This window comes from Zingiber officinale, chromosome 4A (assembly GCF_018446385.1).
Source record: "Zingiber officinale cultivar Zhangliang chromosome 4A, Zo_v1.1, whole genome shotgun sequence".
Taxonomy (NCBI): domain Eukaryota; kingdom Viridiplantae; phylum Streptophyta; class Magnoliopsida; order Zingiberales; family Zingiberaceae; genus Zingiber; species Zingiber officinale.
In genome coordinates, this window is record NC_055992.1 from 143,586,539 (window position 1) to 143,610,001 (window position 23,463).

The following is a 23,463-nucleotide window of genomic DNA, read 5'->3' on the forward strand; positions in this document are numbered from 1 at the left end:
CTGCCAGGCGTGGTCTCCGGCGCCGACGAAGTTTCTCCCGGCCATCCTTCACCCGTGAGTGGCCATCCCGATGGAGAAGAGCTCGGGAACACGAAGGAGTTGCCGAGAAGCTTCGCCCGAACCCTAAAAGCTTTCTCCTTCCTTCTTCTCGGTTGTAAGTCCAAGAACCCTCGGTAAGTACTACTCACTTGTAGTAGGAGTAGTTCCGATGTATTTCTTTGATCTCTTAGCTTTCGGAATTGAAGTTGGGTGGATTTGGAAGCCTTTTATGTTGCTGCCGTGAGTTCTATGTGAAAAGAATTGGGGGACTTTGGTTTTCTTTTGAGGTTCTGCCGTGAGCTTCACAAAGGAATAAAAAAAATTCGTTTAGGCTAATTGAGCATGAAGCATGGTTCTGATACCTTAATTTGGGTGCCGGGTAGAATTGTATGCTAGGGTTGTTGTGTTATGCATTCTATCCTTAATTGTTGCTAGGGATTTTGCCATGCACAGTTGAGTTTCCGGTTGGTTCTTTGCTGCCCTGTTTTGGATCATACCGTACAGATTGCTATGGTTACCTCATGTTGCTGTCGTGAGTTCATCTAAGGATACATTCTTTTGGCTTGCTGTTGAATTCTTTGAGTTGTGTTTTATGCTTGAATCTCCTTGCTTTAAGATCATATTGTACAGAGTTAAGGTTGTTTAGGGATTAGTTTTGGACAGCATATTAAAGAAGCCTGAAGTTGTATTCTTTTGCTTTATTTATAGCATGTTTAGAAAGTTTGAAGTAGCATTCTGTTGCCTATTTTATAGCACGTTAAAGAAGCCTGAAGTTGTATTCTTTTGCTTTATTTATAGCATGTTTAGAAAGTTTAAAGTAGCATTCTGTTGCCTATTTTACAGCATGTTTAGAAGGCTCAAAGTTGTTTCTTTTGCCCTATTCTATAGCATGATTAGTAAGGTTAGATTAGCTTTCTTTTGCTTTTATCACAGCATGTTTAGGAAATCTAAATAAGCTCTCTTTTGGTTTATTTTACAGCATGTTTAGTAAGTCCAAGTTAGCTTTCTTTTGCTCTATTTTATAGCATGACTAGCAAGTTTGAATTAGCTCTCTTTTGTTCTATTTTATAGCATGATTAGTAAGTTCAAAGTCGCTTTCCTTCGCTTTGTTTAATAACATGCTTAGAGAGTTCAGATCTTCTTCCCTTGTGTATTTTCATATAGCATGCTTGGTTAGTTGTAATCTTATACTTGTTAGAAATATTTACAGGATTCTAATAAGTTCTAATAAAGGAGTATGAGAAGTATAAGTAAAGAAAAGACTAGAGTCTAGTTAAAAAGAGATAACTAGTAAATTAAAGTAAGAGGCTAGTACCCGACTTCTGAGGTTGTCGTTAAACAAATCCAGGTGACCAATTCCGAGGTCTTGGCCCTGGTAAGACCGAGGTCTTTATCCTCAAAGGGCTGGAGGCTCGCTACCCCAGTCACTATTAGAGAGCGTGCAAAATAAAGATGGTACTAAGCCTGGGCCCAAAGAAAAGAAAAGAAAAGTTAAGAAAAAAAAGAAGAAAGAAAGAAGAAGAAAGTAAAAGATAGAAATTAAAAGATTAATTTCTATTACAAGGATATAGGAAATTGAAACAAGTTTTATGCTTAGAATAAATAAAAAGTTAGTTTCTTTAATTCTAAACTTACAGTGTTAATTTCCTTATTATCCTGTCAGTTAGTGAGCATGTTTAGTATCCAATTTTATTTCTGTATACCATGAGCACATGCAGATTTGCTTTAGTATTTCAGTTTCAGTATTATTGCATTACTTTTTATGCACGTCGAGTTTTGTGAGATAGATTAGTACTTACTAAGCGTTATCGCTTATAGTTTTGTTTTCTTTCCTCCTACTGCAGATAAAGGAAAAGCTAAGATATGAAGGGAGGCGACAGGGTGGTGGTGATGATGAATGTGTGTGGTGATTGGACTATGGAGAGATCCAGAGAGTGCTAGCAAACTTGCAGGACCTAATGATTAGAGTTTATGCTTTAGTTCTTTTCTTTAAATACTGTTATGAAGTTTATGTGATTGTGATTGAGTTTGATTCGTATTGTAGCTTATTTATGTCCTATTCTGGGAGTTGTGTTTAGTTCTTGTTGCTAGTCTAGTCTTTTGGTTATAGTATGAATTTATTACTGCGTGGTTGTGAATAAAATATGTTCCAGCTGCATGTGGCTGCGTATATATCTTATGTATTATAGATTTGGTCACCGGTACAGGGGAGACTCTGCCGAAATTTTTCGGTAGAAATTCCTCTGAACCGTGATAAATCTAACTGACTCTAATAATAGCGTCAGTGACACTAGATAGAGAGTTGTAGTTAGGTAACATTCGCCCTTAGAGAGTAGAAGTAAGAATGGTGGGTTGTTACAGTATGCAATGTTGTGGGAAGCCTTTGTCGAAATTATTCCAACAAGTTTTAAACTCCAACATCATCAACAAAATTCATTATTCCTTAGACTAACAATTGCATTTGTTTTGCAATACTAAATAGCCTTAAGTTCTTCGTACTCAGTCGATAACTCATTTGTTGACTATGAAAACACTACATCATGTAGTTATAAAAAAACAATGAAAAGCAATATTTTTCATTTAGGCCCTTTATTTCTACAAAGGTCATACGTTGACCTCGAGCGTTCCACACGATTGGCTCCATAATCATCTTTAGAGAGGTAAATCAAGAAACTGAACATGTCACCACATAAGAGAGTATTTCTATCGACTTCGTCCAGAATCTGACCCTTATCCATTTCTATAAATTTATCATGTGATGATCAACTCAACTATATCTTGTGTTGGAGTGTATACTAAAAGCATAGCTTTTGTAAACATTTATTTTAAAATAAAGAATCACATTTGGTCAAAAATATCTACATTTATATCCTAAGTATAGTTGTTAAATTAATTTATATTGTAAATAACATGGTGTGTGGTGTCACACACAGAAGATCATATTATCGGTTCTTTATAGATTATAAACAGTACCTCACGACTAAGATGGAAAGGAACAAACCATTGGAATAGTCGTAGTGTAATTAGGTATTAGTTTATCTTGACTAATAAATTACACTAGTACACTCTGAGTATATTGAGTAGGATCATTTAAGATAAGTTCTTTTTATACTGACTTGATAAAAGAACAAGACCTTAGTTATTATGGAAGTGTGTGCTTTTAATCCTAATATAATAACAAATACATATATTTAGTATTTATTTCTTTGACTTATAAAGGGTGAGATTTAGCTCGATAAATCAAAAGGCCCGATAAGTTGGGAAATGATATTACTTATAGTGTGTGTGTTGTTGATTATAATAGGAAAATGTGTCCTAGTAATCTAAGTTGATAATGCCCCCAAGAGGAGCTCATAAGGATTGTCATGCAAACCCTGCAGGTGGACTTAGTCTGACATGACGATGAGGTTGAGTACTCTTGGACTAAGATATTAATTAAGTAAGCTGTTAGTAACTCATTTAATTAGTGGACATTTGACATCTTAAACACATGAAGATTAACACACTCATAATAAGAAGGAGCCCAAAAATATAATTTGGGAATGATGTGGTAGTTCAATAATAATTCTTTAGTAGTATGTCTGCTTCACTTAGCCTGTCTGCTCGACCCGGCCGACCTGCCTGCCGCCCAGTATGTTTGCTTGACCTGGCCGCCCTCTCTGACAGCCCGATCTGTCTGCTTCACTCGGCCTATCTGCTCGACCCGGCTGACCTCTCTGACAGCCTGACATATCTGCTGCCCGGTCTGTCTGCTCGACCCGGCCAGCCTCTCTAACAGCCCGACCTGTCTGCTTCGACTGGCCTATCTTCTTCGATCGGCCTGTCTGCCGCCCAATCTGTCTGCTTGACCCGGTCGACCTCTCTAACAGCCCGACCTGTCTTCTTCGACCGGTCTGTCTGTCGCCCGGTCTGTCTGCTCAACCCGACTATCCTCTCTCTTGCTCGGTCTGTCTGCCTCATCCGACCGGCCTCTTTGCTCGGACGCTCTGCTCACTCAGTCACTCTGAGGTTGACACTTGGATAAAAACCAGCCCATGCTGGTAGCCTGAGATCATCTGCTCAGGTCAGCTCAACTGTAAGTTGAATTTAAAATCTGTGTAATTTTGTTTAAATTCAACTAAGTCCCCTAAAAATCTCCGGCAACAGATTGTTTGTGTCCAATAGTGACAAGGGAGTGAAAATGTGAAGCATAGTTACAATTTTTTGGTAAAAAATATCTTCTTTTGAATTTTTTTAGAGAAAAGTTATTGTTTTGTTTCATTATCTTAAAGATTAAGCACAACAACTCATTGTTTTTCCAATACGTATGATTAAATTTGGTATTCTGTAATGAGAACTTTTTTTATCAAATTGATGACTCAATCAACACATTATGCTCTTTTTGCTAGAAGGGAGTCATTCATTAATTATTACTGAAAAAAATCAAAGAATGCAAAGATTTAGTGGTAGGAATGCAAGATTACTCCAAAAAAAATGAACAAGATGGTGATTTAGGAAAGGGAAGGGGAAAAGTGATAATTATTATTAATTTTAAAAAATAGATTTAACTTTGAAATGTATTGAGAGATTCTTTTGTTGGTGCAGAAAACACGACGATCGAACCTAAGTTTTGATTATGGAAAATGGTTCAAAGTTAAGCTATCTTATGATCTAACAAGTGTAACTAAGTGTGCAGGAAAGTCCTAGTTGAGGTTAGGCAGGTGGAAAGTCCTAGCTATGGTTAGGTAATGAAGTCCTAGTCCAGGGATGGGCAAGGACTTTGGGTGAAATATTAGAGTCGAGGACTCTATGTGAAAATCTTAGGGGTCACAGACACTAGGTGAAAGACTAGACAGGTCGTGGAATGGATGTCCAACATGAAGTTCTAAAGTTTCGGACACTGAGCAAAAGTCCAGACGCGTGGTTTGGAGGACCTGTCTGGCAAAAGGTAATTTCTTCTAAGAGGAGTAGGTGAGGACGCGTTCCCCGAAGAGGGAATAGTAAATATCGGCCTGACCTAGAGTTTCACTGAAACTCAAAGTCAAGACTGGACAATCCAGAGGCTATCAAAACTTATCATTCTTTAAATACTGTTTTCCTAGACTAACGTTGTTTTGTAGAAAATACAAGTGTAGAAAATGGTGGTCCGGGAACCTGGACTTAGGGCGCCCGAAGCTGCTCCGGGAGCCTAGGATGCCTTCAGCGAAGAGGCGCCCCAAAGGGGAGCCTGGCCAAGCGCCCTAGCAGTCCGGTCGCCTAGAGTCACTCTAGGCTCCCAAACTATTGAAAGTCGATCTTCACAGCAAGCTAGTGTGCACTTATTGGTAGGGCTATGTCACGGTCCATGTGCGAGGGGTGGTCCAGCCACCCGGGGAAGGATAATTTTTCCAGATCAAGTTTCAACAAGAGCACACTGCGTCAGCCCTATGGGGGTGCCTAGGGGAGGTTCCAGGCGCCCGGAGTGCACTATAAAAGGAGGATTATCAGCACTTCAAACAAAATATTTCAAACAACTTTCGCTTCTGTGTAATGCTAAAAATATGCCTCCATGACGCTCAAAAACTTGTCTGACGATGTCTACGTTGAAGATCACATTATCTAAAGTCGTTGGTATTTTTTACTTTTCTAATTACTTATAATCATTTGAAATTGTACTTGTACTCCTTATGATTGATTAGTGATTGCCCTTTGAAAGCACTCTCACATGCGGGCCTTGGAGTAGGAGTTGTCATAGACTCCAAACTAAGTAAATCTTGGCATGTTAGCATTGTATTTGTTTTCTTTTCTTTATTCCGCTACTTTCTCTCGATTGTTCTTCAATTTTTTTAAACGAACGTGAAAGCCATGAGCGTTATTCACCTCCCCCTCTAACGCAACGATCCTACATCTTTATTATAGAATGATTGTATACTGATTAAATTACTATTATTTTTTTCTTCTTGTTTATAAAAATGTGTCTAAAAGAATGTTTATTATATTTGTACAATGAGAGTCAAATTTTAAAGTATCATTATATTAAAATTGTAAGATATAAATAAATTTTTTATTCCTTTAATTTAAAAAATTTTATTTTGATAAATTAGTAAGGACTTATATTTTATTATTATTATTATTATTGCTTGAATATAAATATGTTTACTAAAAAATTTATTGTTGTCTGTCGCAAAGTATGAATGAAAAAGGGTGAGAATTTTTTTAAAACAATATCAAAACCCTAATCTTTTTTTGCCTAGGGCCTCAACTAGGCTTGAGTCGGCCCTGGTTGAACATTGAAAGAAGATGCAATAATAAAAAAGAAAAGCTAAGGAAAATTATAGAAAAACATATCCTGCATTAGCTATTTTATTTTGTAAATTTTTCATATGGTATTTTTTTGTTTATATTCTTTCAACCACAAGTAGTGTATCCAACATTATCACTTATGGACTTTGTAGATAACCTTGATAATATAAGTAATTCAATTGAGGGGTAAAGTCCTCTTCAACTACATGGCACCTCAAATAGGACACTTGTGTGGTTGTTTCATTGATACGTAAGCCAAAGGGCCTCAAGGGTGAAAAAATCCAAGGGGAAGACCAAGCTATGATTGAGCAAACAAATGAGGAGACTCAAGCTATAGTAATTGAGGGGATAGAGTAGCTTGTTCCAAAGAAATTACAATACCCTTTACATATTATAGAAGAACCAATCACGACGAAGGTCGAAGCTAAGATTATGAAGAAAGCACTTGACAAACTAATTGAAGAAGGCAAGGTTCATCGTAATAAAAGGTAATTATGCGCCCTTCACAATTCGTTATTAGATTATGTGAAGAGTGGTAAATTACAAGGTCAGTTTATAGTTGACTATCAAGTATCTGGGGATGGGAGGATTTTTTTTTTCCTGCTAGGACATGCGCTCATCGGAAATTGATCTTTTATCCAACAACAGCAGCAGCTGCAACAACAACAACAACAACAACCAAGTCTTTTCCCACTAAATGAGGTCGGTTGTATGAATTATTTTACGTCATTGAGCTCTATCTCCTATTATATCATCATGTATATTTAAATAAATTTTATCTTATTTTATTATTGTTAACCAAGTCTTTTTTTGTCTTCCTCTTCCTCGTTTGATATGCATATTTATCATAGTTTCACATCACCTAACTGAAGTATTTATTGGTCATCTAAGTACATGTCCATACCATCTTAAACGTGTCTCTCGGAGTTTTTTCTCAATAGATGCAACTCTAACTTTCTCTCTAATGCTCTCATTTCTTATTTTGTCCATCCTTGTATGTCCACACATCCACCTTAACATCCTTATCTCTGCCACTCTCATCTTCAACTCATGTACTTGAGTCATAGCCCAACATTCAGCTCCAAATAACATAGCAGGTCTAACTGCGGTTTTATAGAACTTACCTTCAAGTTTAATAGGTACTTTACTGTCACATAAAACACTCGACGCTCCCCTCCATTTCATCCATCCTGCTTGTATTCTATATAAAATATCTCTCTCAATTCCTCCATCATTTTGTAAAAATATTCCTAAATATTTAAATCCCTCGCTTCCAGGCAACTCGTCCTCTCCTATCTTAATAATTATTTCATTACTTCTAATATTGCTAAACTTAAATTCCATATATTCTGTCTTTAATCTACTAAGTTTAAAACTTTTCCCTTCTAGTATTTCCCTCCAAGATTCTAGTTTAGCATTTACTCCTTCACGTGTTTCATCTACCAAAATAATATCATCTGCAAACAACATACACTACGGTACTATGTCTTAAATGTGCGCAGTGAGTTCATCCATAATTAGTGTAAAAAGTAGAGACTTAAAGTTGATCCTTGATGTAACACTATCTTTATTGGAAATGCTTTAGTTACTCTGTCTGAAGTCTTTACTCTGGTCGTTATATCCTCATACATGTTGGACCCCGTGGGTATTTTGATGTGATCAACCAAGTTAGTTAGGTCATGCTTTGTTATTTGATCTCTGTGTCTAAGTGTGCAGGAACTTAGGAGCACAGAAAGTCGAGCGGAAGACGCAGCTAGCGAGAAGGATGGCACGGAAAGGGAGTCGACGGGCTTGGTGCGTCCGAAGGATGAGAGAGCTGCGGAAGAGTACACCGGTGGACGAGAATAACGTGCACAACGTTCGAGGGACGAGAAGCCGGGTCAGAAGCCTGCTTGAGGAGAAGGCTGGGAATTGGGTTCGGGTGAGCCCTATTCCGGTTGGCCGCAATCACCCAAGCGAGCCAAATCAGAGCAAGTCAACCAGGAAGTTGACTTGACAAGTGTTCGGTCGATCGAACCTTTTGATCGGTCGACCGAACACCTATCATCAGAGACTAGTTGTTGGTGACACGTCAGCAACCAGCCGCTGGTGAAGTGATCGGTCGACCGAACCTTCTGATCGGTCGACCGAACCTTCTGATCGGTCGATCGAACCGAAGATAAACCAGAGACATGGTCGAGCGATTTGATCGGGCCATATCAGGTGAAGACTGTTGGCTGATCAGTCGACCGAACACTATAATCGATCGACCGAACGCAGGCTTGATCTAGAGAGGCTACATCTGGACGGAAGGCTAGGAAGATCCAGCAAGTTTGGTCAACTGAACCTAAGGATCAGTCGACCGATCCCTCTCGAGTCAAATCCTGATCCCGAAGATCAGGTAATCTGATAAGTTCTGGAACCCCTATATAAAGGGGCCTCGAACAGCTATTCTATATCAACTTTGATTTTAATTTCCAACCAACTTGTAAGAGCTCTAAGTGTAAAAGGCTTCTCCGCCTTCAGAGAAGGAGACATTCCTAGTGCGCTTTCCAACTACCTTGGATTAACAACCGTCTTGGTTGTAACCAAGTAAAACATCGAGTCTACTTTTCTTTGTTCTTATTTTAGCTCTATTTAATTTTATAATTATTGCTTTTATTTTAAAGTTGAAAAGGTTTGAGGAGGGTATTTTTATTTGCAGGCAATTCACCCCCTCTTGCCAGTCTCCGCTGCACCTACACTTGGTATCAGAGCCCGACAGCCTCAGAAGGACTAACCGTCGACTGAAGCACAAAGATCAGGACGATGGTCGGCGCGAACATTCATCCCCCGAAGTTCGACAGAGACTTCGCTACTTGGAAGCAAAAAATGGAGGTATTTTTTAAGACCAAATTTGATATCATTTTAATAATGAAATATGGATCTACAGCGCCAAAAGACAAAGAAGAATACAACTGAACGAAGAAGGAGCAGGCCGACTTCGTGGCCAACGGAAAAGTAGAATTTCACCTACTCAGCGTTCTATCGCCCTAGGAGGTAAGTCGGATCGAAAGCTACGACTCCGCCAAAGACCTCTGGGATAAATTCCTAGAGCTCCACGAAGGCACCTCAGAAGCAAAGCTAGCGAGGCACGACATCCTTCGGACCCAGTTAACGAACCTCCAGATGAACAACGGCGAGAAGGTAGCGCAACTCCAAGCAAGAATTAAGGAGTTGATAACTCAACTGACCAACCTCGGAGAACCGGTAACGAACCAAGACTCTATCCAGTATGCACTCAACACCTTCCCAAGAACTCCAGAGTGGGTGTCCTTAGTAGATGCTTACTAGATCTCTAAGGATCTTGAGGTAAGTAGTTTAGAAAATTTATTCTCTACATTTGAACTTCACGAGTTTCGAATCGCAGAGCCTAAACAAACGGAGAAGACAAACCTCAATATTACCCTACAAGCCGAAAAGGACGATCCCGATTATGAAGCATCAATCGATGAAACTGAAGTGGCTCTTCTGGTAAGAAAATTAAATAGATTTATTAAAACTAACAAATTTCGATCGCAGTTGAAAAAGCATCAATGCCATAAAAAGACAGTTCGATGCTATAATTGCAATAAGGAAGGGCACATCAAGGATGACTGCCCTAAATTAAAGAAAAAGGACAAGTCTTAGAGACCAATATCCACTAAATGCAAAAGTCTGAAGGCCACTTGGGATGATTCTTCATCCTCCGAATCAGAAGTCGAAGCCTTCTCAGGAGTAGCACTGATGCCAACCATCTCTTTGAAGATGACTCAAGCTCAGAGATGAGCATAGATGAAGGGGGAGGATCCTCAGAAGAAGAAGAAAGATGCGACGAAGGGGGAGCATCACCAAGAGAGGTAAGTAAGGTATGTGATCTCACTCCTACTCAGTCCTTTAAATTTATCAAAGTGCTTACGAAAGATCTAGCAAAATTAGAAAAACAAAATGCTGAATTGAAATTGAATTTATCAAAAGCATGCCCACTAGAAATATATGATAATTTAAAATTAGAAAATGAAAGATTAAAAATTAAAATTGAGAAGTTGAAAAACAATCATGTATGCATAAATAAATTCCCAAAATCAAGACTAAGAACTTTTAGAAAATTAAATTGGTATATTAGAAAACATCAGGGACAACTTAGGAAAGTTCCAAGAAACTATATACCCCCTAAGTTTCTGATTAATCCAGTAAGAAGAAACCTTTACTGGGTTCCAAAACCATTGCTAGATTAAATTTAAAAAGTTAAAGGCTTTCAATGAGAAAATTAAACATTAAATTTTATTTATGAGACTTTGTCTAAGGAAGTGGTTGTTGCTCCAATAACCAAAAAGGTCTAGTGCCTCACCACGACCTGGGAGCCAAAATATTGGAATAAAAATGTTTAATTAATTTTCTGATAAAGCATTAAAATTAAGATTAAATAATGCTTTAGAAAGTTTCTTTTAAACATTTTTTTTGGAAATTAAAAAAAAATAAACAGAGATAGGCCTAAGTTAAAATTTTGTTTCAAAGGAGGAGAGATAGGCCTAAGTTTAAATTTTGTTTTAAAATTTTTAGTGCCTAAATTTCTGTTTAAAGAAATCTTAGAATTTTGAACATGTTTTAGACCCCATTTTCGCTGTGATCAAAGGGGAAGAGATAGGTACAAGTTAAGGGGGAGTTAGAAATATTTTTGAATTTTATTTAGAATTTTTGTAAAATGATATTCTGTTCAAAAATTGGTATTAGATCTGAGCTAAATCTTATGTTGCAATTTATTTTAATTACAAATTTATGCTTAAAAAGTTAGTTTAGTAATTTCTTCAAAATTACTACTTGTCTGTTTAACCCTAACTTGAACTTGGGTTGATGCATATCAAAAAGGGAGAGATTGTTGGATCCCGTGGGTATTTTGATGTGATCAACCAAGTTAGTTAGGTCCTGCTTTGTTATTTGATCCCCGTGTCTAAGTGTGCAGGAACTTAGGAGCGCAAGAAGTCGAGCGGAAGACACAGCTAGCGAGAAGGATGGCACGGGAAGGGAGCCGACGGGCTCGGTGCGTCCGAAGGACGAGAGAGCTGCGGAAGAGTACACCGGTAGACGAGAAGAATGTGTGCGACGTTCGAGGGACGAGAAGCCGGGTCGGAAGCCTGCTCAAGGAGAAGGCTGGGAATTAGGTTCGGGTGAACCCTATTCTGGTTGGCTGCAATCACCCAAGCGAGCCGAACCAGAGCAAGTCAACCGAGAAGTTGACTTGACAAGTGTTCGGTCGACCGAACCTTCTGATCGATCGACCGAACCCCAATCATCAGAGGCCAGCTGTTGGTGACACGTCAGCAACCAGCCACTAGTGAAGAGATTGGTCGACCGAACCCTTTGATCGGTCGATCGAACTGAAGATAAACCAGAGACCTAGTCGAGCGATTTGATCGAGCCAGATCAGGTGAAGACCGTTGGTTGATCGATCGACTGAACACTGTGATCGGACGACCGAACGCAGGCTTGATCCAGAGAGGCTGCATCTGGACAGAAGGCTGGGCAGATCCAGCAGGTTCGGTTGACCGAACCTAAGGATCGGTCGATCGATCCCTCTCGAGTCAAATCCTAATCCCGAAGATCGGGTAATCTGATAAGTTCTGGAACCCTTATATAAAGGGGCCTCGAACAACTATTCTATATCAACTTTGATTTTAATTTCCAAGCAACTTGTAAGAGCTCTAAGTGTAAAAGGCTTCTTCGCCTTCAGAGAAGGAGACATTCCTAGTGCGCTTTCCAACTACCTTGGATTAACAATCGTCTTGGTTGTAACCAAGTAAAACACTGAGTCTATTTTTCTCTGTTCTTATTTTAGCTCTATTTAATTTTATAATTTTTGCTTTTATTTTAAAGTTGAAAAGCTTTGAGGAGGGTATTTTTATTCACAGGCAATTCACCCCCCTCTTGCTGGTCCCCGCTGCACCTACAATACATATCCTTAATTAGTTTAATATATGTTACACTAACACCTCTCTTTTCTAAAATTCTCCATATAATTTCTCTTGAGATTCTATCATAAGTTTTTTCTAAGTCAATGAATACCATGTGTAGATCTTATTTTTGCTCTCGATATTTTTCAATTAATTGTCTAAGAAGATGTATAACTTCTATTGTCGACCTTTCAAGTATGAACCAAAATTAATTTTTTGTTAATGTGGTTTCCTTCCTTAATTTTTTTCTATTATTTTTTTTCAAAGTTTCATAGTATGACTCATTAGTTTAATACCCTTCTAGTTTGCACAATTTTGTATGTCTCCCTTGTTCTTATATAAGGGAACTAGAGTACTTATCCTCCATTGATCAGTCATTTTTTTCGTTTGGAATATCATGTTAAATAATTTTGTATGGCATTCAATACCTTATTTCCCTAAGCACTTCCATACCTCTATCGGAATATCGTCTGATCCAACGACTTTTCCATTGTGCATCTCATTCAAAGTTTATTTTACTTCTGAAGTTTGAATTTTATGATAAAAATTAAAATTTCTATGCTCATTTGACTTACTTAAATTACCTAAGTTAAGTTGGTCACCTAAACCTTCATTAAAAAGTTGATGAAAATACATCTTCCACCGCTCTTTTATTTCTCCATCATTTACTAATACCCTATTACATTCATCTTTATTACATTTTATTTGGCTAAGATCTCTTGTTTTCCTTTCTCTCACTTTAGTTATTCTATAAATGTCTCTTTCCCCTTCTTTTGTATCCAATTTTTGATATAATCGTTTAAAAGTTTCATTTTTTGCTTCACTCACTATTTTCTTAGCTCCTTTCTTGGTTATTGTATATTTTTTTAAGTTTTCCTCGTTCTTACAAATATATAGTTCCTTATACGCTATTCATTTTTCCTTCACTTTCTCTTGTACTTTCTCATTCTACCACCAAGATTCTTTACTTAGTGGTGTATGTCCCTTTGACTCACCGAATACACTCTTAGCTACTATTTTCAACTTTGATATTATCTTATCCCATGTTGTATTAGAGTCATCGTATATTTCACCTAATGCTTGTACTTCTACCTTTTCCTTAAATATATTTTGTTTCTCATCCTTTAACTTCCACCACTTAATTCTAGGAATCGTATATATTTTCTTTCTATTGATACTATGTTTGAGGCGTATATCCAACACTACTACCCTATGTTGGGTAGTTAAGCTCTCTCTAGGAATGACTTTGCAATCTTTACAAATCTTTTTATCCTTCTTCCTAACTATAAGAAAGTCAATTTGCGATTTACTATTCTTACTTTTGAATGTGACTAAGTGTTCTTCTCTTTTCTTAAAAAACGTATTAGCTAAATAAGGTCATATGCTATCGCAAAATCTAATATAGTTTTCCCTTCCTCATTCCTCGTTCCAAACTTATAACTCTCATGTACTCTCTCATATTCCTCATTTTTCACTCCGACATGCCCATTTAAATCAACTCCTATTAAAATCATTTCATTTGGTGGAATATTTTGTAATATTTCATCTAAGTCCTCCCAAAATCTTGATTTGGTAGCTTCATATAATCCTACCTATGGTGCATATATGCTAATTATGTTCATAGTTTCTTTTGCCACTATTATCTTAAGGGCTATAATTCTATCCCCTTTTCTAACTTCTCCTACAACTTCATCCTTTAACAAACTATCTACAATAATACTCACTTCATTTCTTTATTTACTCTTTCTAGTGTATCATAACTTAAAACTCGAGTTCCAGAACCGTAGTAAGATTTTCATTTCATATGGCTCCTCCCTTCTTTCTGCGCATAGTACTAACGAAAATAATCCATGAAATTCAAATTTAACTATTCTCATTATGAACTGAAAGGAGCTAGTATTTTTACAAGAAATCTCTAGCCAGCCTTCCTACAAGAGGTTTTTATTAACACCAATTGTATTAGTACTAGATAGAAATGGTAGCTCCAATAATTTTTTTTGTCCTCAACACCCCCTATTTCTATGAATTAGTCACTTCAACGATCTTTGATGGTTATATGGATACCCAAAGTATGAACGAGATGGATGTTTGTTGTCCCAACCATTCTTGTTAGCCCCGATACTGATAAGGAAAAGGGTAATTTATAACAAAGTTTCATGTTGTTGATTCCTAGGTGTAGTCCTTCTTCCCCTATGTTGCCTATTGGTACTAGTGGAGTAGGATTGACTCGCAATACGGAACCCATAGGTGTAACCTTTCGCTAAATACTAAAATCAACAATTGAAGCATCCGAGGCTTCATCAATCAAGGATACAAGACAGAAGGAATTGTTCTATCTAGAAACTTCACCTTCACCAAGCGTGGGTTTATTTTAATAATTTGATTTTTTTTCTATCTCGAACTATGTCTTTTTTTAATACTGGACCTCAAAAAAAAGAATCAAATCGCACCATCTCTGTAATAGGTAAATGCTTTTTTTCTCTGAAAGTTGTCGGAATTATTCATAATAAGATATTGGCCACAATTGATCTTTTATCCCATTGTAACAAAAAGGCAAGGTTCAAGTTGAGGTTAAAGTTGCTACAATAAATGGCAAATCAAGAAGCCCAATTAGCTTAATGGGGTCCCTAATTAGGTTCACTAGATAATTAAGAGTCCAAAGGAATGCAATGGACTTCCACCTCGCCTTTTAGGATTTTCTTGGTTGAAAAGGCAACATGTTTACCTATAAAAAGGGGAGTGTTTGGCCAAAAGAAGGGTTTTTTTGTTAATGTATCCATTAGGCTCTCACTTTGTTGGTTCTTGAATCAACTTTGAACTTATCAAGGTAATCTTGTGGCATACATCTATTCATCAACCTTTAATTTGTTCCTTGCCAGTTGTGGTGCCCTTTATCCAATTTTGTTTGTTTTCAAACTAGTTGTGGGTCAGTGGCAACACATTTACATATAAAACAGGGAGTGTTTGGCGAAAAGAAAGGTTTTTTTCTAATGTATCGGTAAGGTTCTCACTTTGTTGGTTGTTGAATGGACTTTGAACTTAGCAAGGTAATCTTGTGGCATACATATATTCATCAACCTATAATTTGTTCCTTGCCAGTTGTGGTGCCCTCTATCTAATTTTGATGGTTTCCAAACTAGTTGTTGTTCAATGGCAACATATTTACATATAAAACAGGGAGTGTTTGGCAAAAAGAAAGTTTTTTTTTTCTAATGTATCAGTGAGACTCTCACTTTGTTGGTTCTTGAATGGACTTTGAACTTATCAAGGTAATCTTGTGGCATACATGTAGTCATCAACCTTTAATTTGTTCCTTGCCAGTTGTGGTGCCCTCTATCCAATTTTGATTGTTTCCAAACTAGTTGTGGGTCAGTGGCAACTCAGTGGCAACATGTTTACATATAAAACGGCAAGTATTTGGCCAAAAGAAAGGGTTTATACAAGAGAAATTACGACCAAGTGATTATCAATGAACTGATTGATTTACTGAAGTCATGCTTATAAAGCCATGTACAAGACTAATATTCTTCTATTCGATGACTCCCAAGTGTACTTATCCACAAACATAAATATTAAGTTCATATGATGATGAACCTAAATCAGCTGCTTAGTTGACTCAACTACCATCAATCAGAAACCTAATAGTCAACTGACTCTAATTTTAGCCCCAAACAAAAATATTTTGTTCACTGAAGGAATTAAATGGTGCCTTCAACCGACTAGATCATCGACTACAACCATCCTAATGGTCAACCTATACGTTGAGATCTATCCTCTCCCATGAATATTTAATCTTTCAACTCTCAACTAACTAAGAGTTATTCCTTTGCAGCTCCATTGCCACCAAGTTGTCTCGTGTTAGGTTTCTCATTTCTTGGATGCACTTGGGCTCTCTGTTTTCTGCACGTGTCATACTTGATGCTCTACTTAGGTAGTTAGTCCTTATACTCCAATGCTCTTTGTCTTGCAATTCCTTGAATGTCTCAGCCATTTTTCTTCGATCTTTGTTGACCTCGAGTCACAAAGTATCCAATGTTCTTGGTACCAACATGTCGTCTGTATGTGCATTGACAAATGTCTAAGTTTCTAAGAATCTACCCGGGCTAATAATGCTGGTGAAAATTTTATCATATCGGACGGATTGATAAAGAATTTGTATGGGATACCTTACCATTGCAAATTAAAAAAATAATTGGACCCGGGCTAAAGCCTGGGTAAACCAATACTTGGCTACGCCCTTGGCCTTTTCATAGTTTAGGAAGATCATAAATGTAAACTACAAAGTGATCAAGGGATGATATTTATTATGAATGCATTATTGATAATAGAAAGGTTCCAAGAAAGATAATTAAACATAACAAGGGCCTATACATATGCATGATAAACAAGGCCAACCATAACCACAAATGCACTTGACCCCAACTAATGAGTTAGGTTTACTGAGGAAGCTTGTTCAGCTTGCAGTAAGCATAGTCCTTGTACATCTTAGTCTTATACTTTGTAGGAGTCTCATCACTCACTAGTTGTGGCAGCGGACCAATCTCCATCTCAGGGGGAGGGCTACAAAACACAGGCCACGACATCCTTGCCTTCTCTTTGTTCACAGTTGTCCTATGCAAAACACTCTTGTAATATCCGTTGCTTAGTATCTGCATAAACACATAGTAAATGTTCGTGGAATTAAGGTCAGGTAATTAACTAGACACAAATTGAAACTTGGCAAGGATATTCGAAAACAAGAAGGGTATTTATATATATATACCTCGATTTGGTCTCCTATGTGAACGATAATGGCATTAGGAATGTGTTTAACATCGAACCATTGATCATCTTTGAAGACTTGAAGTCCAGGAACATCATTAGGCACCAAGATTGTGATCGCAGACATGTCGGTGTGGGACACGACCCCTAAGGCTAGGTCCGGGCGTGGGCATGGAGGGTAGTAGTTGATCTTAAGTAGGTATTCCAAGTTTTGTCCTCCGACAGACTGCATAAGCACATGATCTTCTAGTCCTAGTCCCTTTGATAGCATTATAAGAATTTTGTTCACCAAAATACCCAAGTATTTTCTGTATTCCTCGTTAGCCTTCCTGTACAAGTCCATGATGGTTATATCCATATCACATTTTTGTGTATACTGCTACACCATAAAAAATTAATTATTTCATTTTAATTATTTTATCAAAATACTCCTGATATTAAAATTGTTTAATTTCATCAAAATCACTTCCAAACTTTTAAATCCTAAAATTTTAAATTCTAAATCTTAAACCTTCAATATTATTATATCAAAATATTTTTTTGTGCTCACAATTATTTGAATTTTATTAAAATCATTCTAAATAGTTGTAATAACTGATGGTAATTAACTGTATAATAGTATTGAAAATAAAGATATTCTATAGATAAAACATCCGTGGGATGCCTTTTGATTAATTTTAAAAAAGTGACACTATTTTGACGATTTATATAATTTAAAATGTACTTTTAATTTTTGACCCAAAAAAATTATAACCAAGAATATTACTTAAAAAAAATTTGAGGTTATGAACAGGAAAAAAAACGGGTGCTTGCCATTTTATTTTCAGGCTTCTTCTTTATTTTCAAAGCCAAATGGATACCTAAAAGAAAGAAATATTGGAGCAAAATGTCAAATTTGTCATTTTAGCGGACACTTCAAGACGGTCCCACGTTCTCTGGAAAGGGATACTTCACGGAAGATATTTGCGCTAACACAGCGTTTGCATGGAAAATGATGCTTGGATGGAAAATGCTTAAAAGAAAGAAATATGATCCATGGAAACGTGAAGCTTTCCATGCCAACCACCTACTGTCGCATGCATGCACGTATGCTTTTATTGAGAGGCCGTGATACGACGAGGAAGAAGACGACTCCACCGGCCAGCTATGTAATCCTTAGCCCAGTTAATTTTCCTAATTCGGTATGCATCTGAAATATAATTAATATCTATATATTTAGAGATCCATCTTTAAATATATATTTAAATTCTATTTTTACTTTTATTTTTTTCTCTTAAATATTTTATCAGTAATGTACCAACCTGTCGAGAGAGACTTAATTAACTCCATGCATGCATGCATATTTGAATTAGTTTTACCTGTATTCTAGAGGGATCTTTGGCCAGAAGGCGTAATTGATCGTGGCGGGCGGCCAGATGTTGTGGAAGAGGAAGTCAACCCACGCCTTCTTCCCCTCCAGATCCTTCTGCAACTTGGTGCCGTAGCCCTCCGTGCTCCCTGGCTTGCTCGCGTACTTCTCCTTCTCCTCCGGCGGCAGCTCGAAGAAGGCCTTCCCCACCCGCTGCAGCTCGCGCACCACTTCCGCCGGGATGCCGTGGTTGACCACCTGGAAGATCCCCCACTCCCTGGCCGCCGCCGCGACCCGGGTCGCCAGCGCCCCCCGTTCGGCCTCGCCGGCGAGGTCAACCACGGGGATCTCGGGGGCCGGCCCGCGGTACGTGGTGAAGCCCGGCTGCTCGTGCTCCGGCCGCACGAACTCCGCCGGGATGTCGTTGGCCGCCGCGCTCAGCGACGCGATCGCCTGGACACGCTCCACCTCCATTAAGCTTCGATCGATCGAGCTGCGCGAGAAGGGCGGCGGGGGGAGCAAAGCTATAAATGGACTGTGAACTAAGGCGGTGGGTGTGGTGTGGGTTTCATTCGCTAATAAGGCTCTGCGTTTTAAATTGTGCCGGTCGGCTACGTCAGTCAAATTTCATTTTTGATTAATTATTCACGTCGCCGACGTGCCTGCTTGGCGTTCACTTGTTGCAACTACCAACGTCGAGGTGGGCCCATAGTGCCCAAAACAAACTAGATTGCGTTTTCTAGAAGCTAGTAGGTTCCAAAAGTAATGTGGCGGAGACATGGCCACGTGACAAAATTAAGATTTGATCAACACATTCGGATCGAAATTAATCAATTCAGGATGAATTCGAATCGAGTCAGTCGACTCGTTTTCGAGTCACGTCAACTGACTCATAATTGAGCTCGATTCGAGTTAGTCCAAATCACATCCAAATTAAGTTCCATCGGCCAAATCTATGATTAGATTCGGATCAAATCTCTCTTCAGCTCGGATGCAACATGACCGTTATAATAACATTTATGGCGGGTGTGCTCTGTGATTATGGGGAAAAAAGTACCTCCTTTAACAATTTTAGTGATGTCTTCACTCTCTTCATAAGGTAATCGTGGCAATATCGAAAGGTACACAGATTCATATCACATAATTATTATTGCACTTCTAAATCATCTTTAATCAATTATTGTTCATTTTATTATATTTTAATTTTTTTTATAACGATCAAATACATTTTGACAAAAGCACGTGATTGAAGCCTCATATTTATGTCATATTTAATAAGGTTGGTGTTTAATTTAATAAAAATTTATTTATATTCATTCAATATATATATAATTAATTAAACAAATAAATTTGAATAACTCGTTAAATTAAATAAAAAAATTTGAATATATATATGTGTTTAGCTCGTTAACGTTCGTAAACAGCATTCGTGAATAATGTTCATGAATAATATTTATGAACAATGTTCACAAACCATATTCATTAATAAAATTATTTTCAATATACTAAATAAATAATAAAATAAAATAAATAAGTTTAAATTATCAAGCTCAATAACCAATTAAACAATTAAAAATTTCAAACAATTAAACAAGCTTGAATTGAAAGCTCGATAACATCTAAACGAACCGAGCTTGAACCAAACTCAAGCCAAGCTCGAACCAAACATAAACCAAGTTTGAATTGAGAGCTTGATAATATCTAAATGAATCAAGCTCAAACCAACTTTAAACAAGGTCAAGTTCATAAAAAATAAACAAACCCAAGCTTGAAAAATTATTTTTAAAATTTGGTTCATTTTAAGCTCGGCTCAGCTCGATTATCTTATCAAATAATTTTGAACACCTTAAAATTCGACTCAACTCGACTACAATCCTATCAAATAATTTTGAACACCTTAAAATTCGACTCAACTCGACTACAATCCTAATTGCACTACTAGAGTTTCTTCATTTTGTCAATTTTTTTTTTCAAAATTTAAGTATTAGGTTTAGATTTAATGCTAAATGATCATTATTGCACTCTTGGAATTCCCTTGAATTGGTTAAAAAAATAATTTTAAAACTTTTAGAGTTGTGAAGCATTTTTTTTGAAAAAAAATATATTTTATGATCATAGAAGTTTTGAATTCATACCATTTTATTTTTCAATATTTTGAGAGCTCTATGCGCTTGTTGACGACTCTTGCCAACAGGTTCTTGAAAAGCATAGAGGCCTTAGATTTTTTTTGCATAATAGATACTTTTTAACTCCTAAAATCAAGGTCATTTTTTTCCTTATTTTTTTAACATGGTCGTGTGGATCACATTATTAATGTTGTTTGCCTTTAGTTGTTATCTGGATTGATAACGAACATCGCTTTCTCTCCACATTTAACTCCTATCAATAGAAAATGCACAAAGAGTAGATCTCCGAACAAAGAGAATAATTATATTGAATGTAAGATGAGTATAAAAGTGCATAGACAAAGCATGCGTAAAGTATATGAATGTGCGTCAAAATATGCATAATAAGTATATATAATCTAGGTAATTACACCCCCAGACTTAAATCTTTGCTTGTCCTCAAGCAAAACGTCGCAATCTAAACTCATGTGTTCTATATGCATCATAATCCCTAGTGCACTTTTCTAACTCTATCTACGACTTTCATTGATGAGCATGATCATGGAAGTAACTCAAGTATGACCTAAGCATAAGTTTCTTGTGCACAGTGCAATAAGTGACCCAAACTCTTCAAATTTCAATTCTTATCCTAGTCAAGTCGTCATCCAATTGAGTTCATAATGTTCCCAGTGATAAGTACTTACCTACCACACACTTTGTTCATATTCCTCAATCTACCCAAGGCCTCAAAGGCGTGCTCAATATCAAGAGAAACGTAACAGTCATTTCCTCAGTAACCTAACTCGGTCTCAAAGGGGTAACTTGCTAGTATTCACTCACGACAGCTATTTTTTATATCCCTTATTTTTTTTATAAGCGATTGCAAGATGCAACACTTAAACACAAATGCATATAAATACAAATATTGGGATATTTGATTTTTTTCAAATGAGATTACATGATTCGAGCATCATTCGGTAACCATAATATAGTTTGAGAAATTACCATGGGGACTAAGTACTAAACAAATAAGATAAATCATGACTATTCCAATGATATCAACCATTCAAACTCAATTTTAGTCATCTCTTCACTCTCTACATAAAGATAATCGTGACAATATCGAAAGGTACACAGTGACATTGGACATTACTATTTCCACAATTCGTTATCTTTCCCTTTCAACTCTCCAAAATCTGACTTGAGCATTAGAGGAGTCATTCAGATTTGTCTTGCTCTCCCTTCTAACATTTTCTTCAGTTCTTTCAATTAGCATCACCAGATATTTTCATCCAAGTCCTAGCTCAACTACCAACCCGGCAACCGCAAGACAAGACAACTGCCTGTCGCCTGTCCAATGGGAGTCAATCCAATAGGAGCTTGTCAGATAGGAATAGATCTGACGTGTATCAGACATATCGAAAGAGCTCAAGCGTGAATACATTAAGAAGTCAGCTCATCCCTTAATCTCAATTGAATCACCCATAATTTTCCTTGATGTCTGTAGGAGCTGGCAATGCCCTTCCTAGAAGGTGTATGTTGTGTTTGACTCCAGATTCAGACTAGAGCACTCCCAGCGTGATGTTCTAGAAGCAACACTTGAAACGATGAATTGAAGGACATCATGTTTTACGATTTACATTTTTTAATTGAGATCATATATCTAATTTTTTAAACCAATTAATTTTAAAGATCATCAGTGAAGTCCATAAAATTTTTTCATGTTGTCAAGGTAAATCGGGAGCTCTCATGGTCCCTTTTCTCATATCCGTTACCTATTAAAGAAAAAATCATCTACAATTTGCACCCATTTATTTTCTAAAACTATCCATATGTGATTCATCATTAATTCATACCTATATGATTTTTCTCTAAATATATTTTTTTTATAAATTCTTCAATCTTTATATCTATAAGTAAAAGTTAATATCGATGATCTGATGATCAGGTGGTCTAATATCTCCTACCCCACGACAAGCTCGAGGGAGAGAATGAGTCCTTATTACCTATATGATAGTTGACGAGATCTCAGAGTCATATCAAATAATTATTAATCTCATTAAAGTCGAGATAAAAAAAATCCTCCTCTATATTGGTCAACTATAATTTTTCGATTTATCTTCTCACAGATAATCATGGGACTGACCATATGAGACCGCAGGGGTAGCGGATTCCATCTTTTGTTACCATATCAAATAATTATTATTGCGCTTCTGGTTGAAAATGTGAATAGAATGAAAATGTGGAGACGAAGATACTCTATTATGTATGAATTTTTAGTTCAATATTGGAAGTCTTGTAACTTTATTGTTGGTTTAAATTATGACACATGTATTGATGTTGTAAACATATGTATGAGGAGAAACTCTCTCACGCATGGGTGCCCAGGCATGGGTACAAATCTAAGTCTCGGATTTACACTAAACCAAGTTGACTTATGTGTGAGCACGACCTACACGCATCGAATATCGAACCGATCGAGATAAAATTTTCCCAAAAGAATGAACCAACAATTTGCCCTTGAATATCTTTTTTGTTATCTGCTCAAGAGTGCAACGGAAGCATTAATATAAAATAATTGTGATTCCATAACGTCTCGACATTAATAGAGACATTAAACTCGTTAATGGTGACTTTGTAATGTCTCGACATTAAGACATTAATGACGACATTAAACTCATTAATAATGATTCCGTAACATTTAGACACCAATGAATACATTAAACTCATTAATGACAATATTAAATCTAGCATTAAATGACCATAATTTGATCATTCATTGCAAGCAAGATAAGAGCTCATATATAAGGAGGCTGGATCTTGAGCAAAGGAAAGAGTGGCAGAAGATAAGCGAAAGAGAGAGCGAGAGGAAAAGCATAAGGCGAACCTCTGTCCACCCGTGTTCTCCCACAAAAACTCTCTCAATCGTGCATCCGTTCAACTAAACTACTTGTGATAACACTCAAGTGCATTCTCAGTTCACCACGAACAACCAATGATT

General features: G+C 37.1%; 1 protein-coding gene across 1 annotated transcript; it reads right to left on the bottom strand.

The window, feature by feature from the left end:
* Positions 1–16,543: 16,543 nt before the first annotated feature.
* Positions 16,544–18,921, bottom strand: LOC121971547 (flavonol synthase 1-like). Its single transcript, XM_042522873.1, has 3 exons — positions 18,368–18,921; positions 17,011–17,338; positions 16,544–16,897 (listed from the first exon to the last, which is right to left on the bottom strand). The coding sequence occupies exons 1-3, from the start codon at positions 18,829–18,831 to the stop codon at positions 16,685–16,687; spliced, it is 1,005 nt and encodes a 334-aa protein (XP_042378807.1). The 5' UTR covers positions 18,832–18,921; the 3' UTR covers positions 16,544–16,684.
* Between the last annotated feature and the right edge of the window lie 4,542 nt (positions 18,922–23,463).